At 35.1% G+C, this 7,299-nt stretch overlaps 2 protein-coding genes across 4 annotated transcripts in view; both read right to left on the minus strand.

Moving 5' to 3' along the window:
- LOC111477035 (methyltransferase-like protein 25) overlaps positions 1-1,111 on the minus strand; it is a 10,087-nt gene extending 8,976 nt beyond the window's left edge. For all 3 annotated transcript variants that reach the window (XM_023120980.1, XM_023120981.1, XM_023120982.1), the window contains exons 1-2: positions 930-1,111; positions 691-786 (exon numbers count right to left, since the gene is read on the minus strand). In XM_023120980.1, coding sequence (XP_022976748.1) covers positions 691-786; positions 930-1,079 — 246 coding nt within the window. In that variant the 5' untranslated portion in view covers positions 1,080-1,111. The remainder of the gene's footprint in view (positions 1-690; positions 787-929) is intronic.
- A 3,221-nt stretch (positions 1,112-4,332) lies between these two features.
- On the minus strand, positions 4,333-5,556 carry LOC111475992. The gene has a single exon (XM_023119973.1). It carries the CDS (start codon positions 5,554-5,556, stop codon positions 4,333-4,335), a length of 1,224 nt encoding a protein of 407 aa, XP_022975741.1.
- Positions 5,557-7,299: the final 1,743 nt, after the last annotated feature.

Here is a 7,299-nt window from a genome sequence, read left to right on the forward strand (position 1 = left end):
AAAAAAAAAAAAAAAAAAAAAAAAGACGTCGACATATGGAGTTAGTTAACGACACCCCTAAATATGGGATTTTTTTAGTTCACCCTTATTTTGAAACCCAACTAATCGATTATAGATGCTGATAAGCGGATTTATATGCTCCCCAATCAAACACAAGGTTAGTCAGAAATCTTTATGGTATCTGATTCAGAATAAAATAATAATAACAATAAAATTCAATCCATTACACATCTATTTTCCCAGAAATTGAAACTGGATTTATGCAATGCAATCTGTCATTGTACAGTCTCAGCATTCTTACCAACACAGATAATAACTACTTTGAAAATAATGACGTTATTATTACAAATAATGATCAATTTCAGTTCCGTGAATATTTTTAAATTACTCGACAGGTATGAATCAATATTTTGATCGATATTATACTTTGATCCAGATAATCAGACAATTATGTCAAAATTAACATGCATATAGAGGATTGTGTCCTAAACATATCCAAATAAGACTTATAATGGATCATTGAGAAGGGGTAACTGTCAATTCAGTCAAATACTACCTGCGTACTTTTGTTATGGACAAAATCTTACAAGTGAGCTCAAATCTAGCTTCAAAACTAAGCTTCAAACGTCCAAACACGAGCTAATTGAAATAAAATCAAGTCTAAAAAATGTTCTCCAATTGCAGGCACACCTGGACAGCTCCAGAAGGAATTAGAAGCAGATTCTTCACATGTTCCTTGCGCAAGCACTCCATCCATTCCTCATCAACAGCTTCCCATAGTCTATCCTGTAAAAGAGAATGGAAGCAGTATCATGATAGAAATCATAAAAGAACATCCACAAGTGAAAAGGAAAAATCAAAATCAAATTACAAGCTACACACCAAGCAGATTCCAAAACTTGTGCGAATGAAAAATTAAATCAACAAACCTTAAAAAAATTGACGACGGGAGCATTGATCAGGAACGAGTAAGGTCTAATGAAGTCGGCGATGGCTTTTATCCATTGCAGAGTATTGGCGGCAGTGTCGCACTTGTACTTGCAACTGCTACTCCCATTGCCGCGAAAGCCAGTGGCCATTGTTTTGTCGCCAAAATCAACGATGGCGCCGCAGATTATATATACATTTACGAATTGGGCGTAAATGGTCGCGTCTTAAAATCAAATTATCTTACGTGGATTTTATGAAAACGATTTTAAAATTTTTAATAAAAATTTTGGACTTTTTTTTTTATCTAAATAACTCCATCTTTTTATTTTTTATATTCAAAATCTACTAAATTTATTGTTTTTTTTCGTGTTAAATATATATATTTTATTTATTTATTTATTTACTATACTTCTACGACCTTTTTACTTCTAATTTAGGGTCTATTTTCGTATATCGAGTAATATCTGTTGGATGATGAAAGTCCCACATCGGCTAATTTAGGGAATGATCATGGGTTTATAAGTGAGGAATACTAACTCCATTGGTGTGAGGTCTTTTGGGGAAGCCCAAAGCAAAGCCATGAGAGTTTACGCTCAAAGTGGACAATATCATACCATTGTGGAGAGTCGTGTTCGTCTAACAATATCGAGAGCTCTAAATCGACCATAATAGTCGGTATTATAAAATGACCTTTTGAAAACAACGATGCATACAAAAGAGGACATTCTTTTGCGAGTATAGTTTTGCAAATTCTACCCCGAAGACAAACGTCGTTAATTTTACAATATAGATCAAATAATTTTAAAAATGTGGCCAAAATAAGACTGGTAAAAGACGGTGCAATCTAACAATATAAACAACGACGGGAACTCGTTAAATATTATATAAATGTATAATTATTTAGAAATGTTTATTTATAATTTAATTACAAGCTATCTTCTCATCTCATAAATGGATATATAATTATGTGTTTTTTTTAGTGAAAATTAAAATTGATAAATTTCCTTGGAGAAACAAAAGCTCACCATTACTATATATATTGTCCTCTTTGAGTTTTCCCTTTCGGGCTTCCACATAGCGAAACCGGTACTCATCTAGATACTCTTATTTAGGTTTTTCCTTTCGGGCTTCCACACAGAGAAACCAGTACTCATCTAGATATTGTCTTATTTGGGCTTTCCCTTTCGTGCTTCCACACAGCGGAACCGGTGCTCATCCAAATACTATCCTCTTTGGACTTTTCTTTTCGGGCTTCCACGGAACCGATGCTCATCCTAATATTGTCCTATTTGGGTCCCTTGTGAGCTTTCACACAGTAGAACTGGTGATCATACAGATACTGTCATTTTAGGCTTTCCCTTTCGGGCTTCCACACAGCGGAATTGGTGCGCATCCAGATACTATCATTTTTGGGTTTTCCCTTTCAGACTTCTTCTCAAGATTTTAAAACGCAGCAGAATCGAGGTGTTTCATTCTGCCCTGGAATTGTGGGATCTCACAAAAATAAATAAATATATATAAAAAGGAAAAAAGCTATATATATATATATAAAAGCAAGAAAAAGGAGGGAAACGTAAAACGTGGCACAATTAGATGATGCCACGTGGCTCACAGTGTTTATTTGAATAAACAAAATAAAGATATAATGATAAACAAATAAAAATACAAAAGAAAAATAATAAATGATATGATGAAGTGCCACATCTGGGTCACGTGGTTCCATGAATTTTCAAAAAGAAACAAGCCTGAAAATTAATAATAATATATATATATATATATAATTAAAATTAAAATTTAAAAAAAGAAATAAAATATCAAGGACGGTCGTAAATCTGAGGGGCAATGGAATGAGTGAAGCGATTCGGGATATCTCGGGAGGCCATGAGGACAGCCAGTACCAACCTCTCTCTCACTCACTAGGGGAGAGGGGGCCTCCCTAGGCCTACAGCTTGGCCTTTTCCTCCTTATCATACCCTACTTTTGCATTTACTTTTAACCCTCCTGCCATTATTTATTATTACTTTTTACCCTCCGCCCTCCCTGTTACACCTCTCTCCTAATACACTCCCAACATGCATCACGTTCCGCGTGAGAATTTTAACATTTTCCCAAAACAATAAATTACTGTTCCCAAATTGGTTAACTTGGGTTTTGTTATAAATGGTGAATTTCATTGATTTACATCAAGAATTACCATTTTTACTAGTTTTTAACTCACTTAATCTAACCTAAAATAATATATTTTTTTTTTTATATAGTTAGCTTCATTATTACGTAAAATAATATCTCACCTTAATCGATCATCTATCCTCTAAGAAAAATTTTAGTTTCAAACTCTGATTCAAACGGGAGAAGTATGTCGTGCTAATGTGCCTTGAATCGACCATCTATTCTCGAGGAGAATTTTAGTTTCAAATTCTGATTCAAACAGGAGAACTACGTCATGCTAATGTGACTTGGATGATCCACATCTCAAGATCAACCGCTGATAAAGCACATTGAACTATCTATATGGTTGAGAGCCCTTGCAGCCCAGGCACAACGATGCAACTATCGCGAGTGGGACCCACTATGCAAAAAACTAGAGAAATTCCATCCTTTCTTTTCCTTTTTTCGCCTCATATCCGAGAGGGACATGGAGACGAATAAAAGGGATCGGTCAAAACTCACAAATTTCGACAATAAAACAACATTTATAGTGTTTTTCTTTAAAATTTTGTTCATTTTAAATCGATATATTTAATTTATATTTTGATTAAACATGTATGATAAGTCTTTTAATGTTAAGAAGGAATAAATTAACATTTTTCTTTTAATTGTAAGGTTTGGATGGCAATATAATCTAAATTTGAGGTAAACTTTGATTAAATTAAAAAAATTATGCATTAAATTTTTGCTAAAATTTTCGGTATGAGTGATTTAAATAGAAAAATAATTGAATTGGATTGGATCAGAGTCCGAGGCATATAAAAACCATTCAACAGAGAGCAGACAGGGACTGAGCAAGTTCTATTTTGAATACACTTTTGCGTCATTTCCAATACTCCGTAAAGAAACAAAAGATACCAATAACCTAAAATTAAAAAAAAAGAAAAAAAAAAAGAAAAAAAGGTTATATTATCAAAGTAAGAGCCACCCCTGCCCGTTGCCCCTCAACTTGACCAACCGTCTCCCTCTTCCAGTTTTATTCTTTTAAAAGTTGTAAATCTGCAAAACGACACCGCTTTGGAATTCATGGAAAGAGAGTATCTCAAATGCTATCATTTCTCTGCGCGTGTTTTTCAAACGCCACTTCTGTTTGAACTGCAAAACGGTGACGTTTGGTTGTCCTACCAATTAGAATACTCGTAAAATTATTGCTTCTAAAAATAGGAAATTCTTCGACTGGACTGGTGGATTCCGTCAGGCTCCAGCGATCCGGTTTCTGCAGTGTCTCGTCTGGCCTTTGCCTCCACCGCCGCCGTAAGTCGCTTCGGTTCTTTTCTGCGGCGAGGAAAACAGCTGGCTGAACGCGAACTTTGATGACCCCCTCAGCGAGCTCATCGGAACGTTCAGCACCGGCGGCACTCTTACATTCGCGGAGTATGACCTTTCGATACCGCTGTGCTTCAATCTCGGTCCGCCATTGAAGCTGCTCGGACTACTCGAACTCCTTTCCAGACTCTGAAACACTATTTTCCCCGAGGAGTTCATTCTCGGACTATCCATGGATACTTCTCTGCTTTTCACTCTACCTGATTCCCCTGGCGGCCGACGAACCGGGCTACGCCCTACTCTCTTCGCTTCTGATCGCGATGCTATCGGCTTCACCGTATTTATCCGATTCTTTGATTCACGATTGAACTTCGATGCTTTGTCCGAATCGAGTGAAAGTCTAGGGAGATCGTCGAGTGAAAGACCAGAGGATGAGGAAGAAAGGGAGAGGCGAGAAGAGGATATGGAAACTGACTCGCAGTCCAAATCTTTCAATAATGGATGATTTAGAGTATCCGAGGACTCGGAGGACGCTAGCTTGGAATTCCTGTGGAGAAATTGCTTCAGAGATTTCATTCGTGTTCTCGATGAAGACAAATCCGTCTTCTGATTTTCATTCTTCGCGGCTATAGAACTGGTCATCTGATTAGCTTTCTTCAGCCCTAGAATCTCTCTCCACCGACTCGAGCACCTCGGAGCACGAGGAGAAAAAGAGTACGGATCCGCATTACCAATTTCCGTCACTCTTCGCAGCGTTGTTGTATCAGGCGACCGCGATCCAATCTCCGTCGCGGAGAGTTCTTCCTTGACCGACGATTTCAACGACGGAAGCTGCAGCGGCACGAGTTTTCCGTTGAAGAAGAGTTCATTAGCAGGAATCAGAGTAACCGGATGTTCCAGCCTAAACTCAAAATCACTAGCCGAACCTTCCAGATCCGTACCTGAAATCGCCGGTTTACTCGCATAAGAAGTATCAGTAATGTAGGAGGGACTAAGTTCAAAGCCGGAGAGATTGGCGGACGAGTCGTCGGGAAACTCGCGACTGAAGGATACGCGAGGGCTCAACCAACCGTAAGAACTGTAGGTGGCCCGTGAGCCGTCGAGGAAGTTCTCCGGCGGAATTCCGACGTTATTGATGCACGCAGAAGCCATGGATTCTGGCAATCATGCAGAGCTTGAGATTCAACGCGCTTGGAGCGAACCGAAGAATCCGACGTTATTGATGCACGCGAAAATGAGGAAGGAGCGTGTTTCGTTGCCCAACTTATACGCACAGCTCTAGGTTTCCAATTTTTATACCCTCGTTGCTTCGCGTGCATTTGAATTTCATTCACAATTTTAAAATAATAATAACAAAACAAGGAAAAAAATAAAGAGTCACGTGCAATGAGCGTGAGGGATTTTTTTTTTTCTGATAAAATTTTGTTTTTTTTTTTCTCCACTTGCAAACAAAATAAGACATTCAAAGATTTTGTTAAATAATTGCAATTTTTTAAGATGCATTTAAATTTTTTTATTTGCAGAAAAAAAAAATTGTACCCATAATTATAACTTAAAATTTTAAATTAATAAAAATGTCTTTTAAAAAAATAATTTTAGATGGATAATGTTAATATTTATTTCAAAAATATCCTTATAATTTAAAAAAAAAATAAAAAAATTTAAATTTTTAAAAGTTTAATTAGTGTCTTTCAATTTTTTTTAAAAACTTCAAAAATATCTTTAATTTTTTCAAAAAATTAAAATATATATTTACGTTTAAAAATATTTTTGTTAAAATTTAAGGTTATTTTTTAAACTTTAAAAGCTTGAGATTAATATTAAAAAAATTTAAGGATACTCTTTACAAAAAACACAAAATTAAGAGTTATTTTTTTTTTATTAATTTAACCTTAATTTAAATGCAAAATCTGCTAATTTACTCGCATTAACCACATTATTGTTATTTTTTTATTTATTTATTTTTTTTTTTTTGCACAATTTATTTAAATTTGATTTTTTTTTTTAAATGTTGTGTTAAATAATAATATATATTTTTAATAATAGGTGGCTAATTTCCAAATTAGGTGGGGCCCACGCGTATGGCCCTGGGCACCGTCCGCGTGGAAGACCGGCCCTGTCTGCCTGGAATATTCAGATAATGTCTATCTTTGAGATCAATCATAATTTTGGATTCAAATAAGAGATTTTATTAGTCCATTTTTAAGAATAATAATATTTTATGTGTCTGTATAATTAATTAAATAATAATAAACATAATAAACATAATAATTGTCATAATATATATATATATAATTCTCATATCTAATTTTTATTTTTATTATTACAGTTGGATGATAAAAGTACACGTCATCTAATTTAGAGAATGATCATGTCTCTATAATAAAAAATACTTTCTCCATTGTCATGAGACTTTTTGGGGAGCCAAAAACAAAATTATGAGAGTTTATGCTCAAAGGGGACAATATCATACCATTGTGGAGAGTGTGTTCATCTAACATGGTATCAGAATCATGTCCTAAAATTAGTTGTGCCAATAGATTGGTAAATTCTCAAATTTCGAACAAAATACTCCAAAAGAAAAAGTAGTCAACCCTAAGGCATAGTAAAAAATGACTAAGACTCCAAAAGAATCTAGTCTCAATTAAGGGGAGGCGTACTTTGTTCGAGAGAAGATGTTGGATGATGAAAGTCCTTCGACTAATTTAGGGAATGATCACGAGTTTGTAATCAAATAATACTCTCTCTATTGGTATAATGCCTTTTGGGTAAGCCAAAACAAAACAAAGCCATGCCATGAGAGTTTATGCGGAAGGTAGCCAATATCATTGTGGAGAGTTAATAAAAAAAAAAAAAAAAAAAAAACTGAATTTTATTGGTTTCTTATATATATTT

This window comes from Cucurbita maxima, unplaced genomic scaffold, assembly GCF_002738345.1.
Source record: "Cucurbita maxima cultivar Rimu unplaced genomic scaffold, Cmax_1.0 Cma_Scf00003, whole genome shotgun sequence".
Classification (NCBI taxonomy): Eukaryota; Viridiplantae; Streptophyta; class Magnoliopsida; order Cucurbitales; family Cucurbitaceae; genus Cucurbita; species Cucurbita maxima.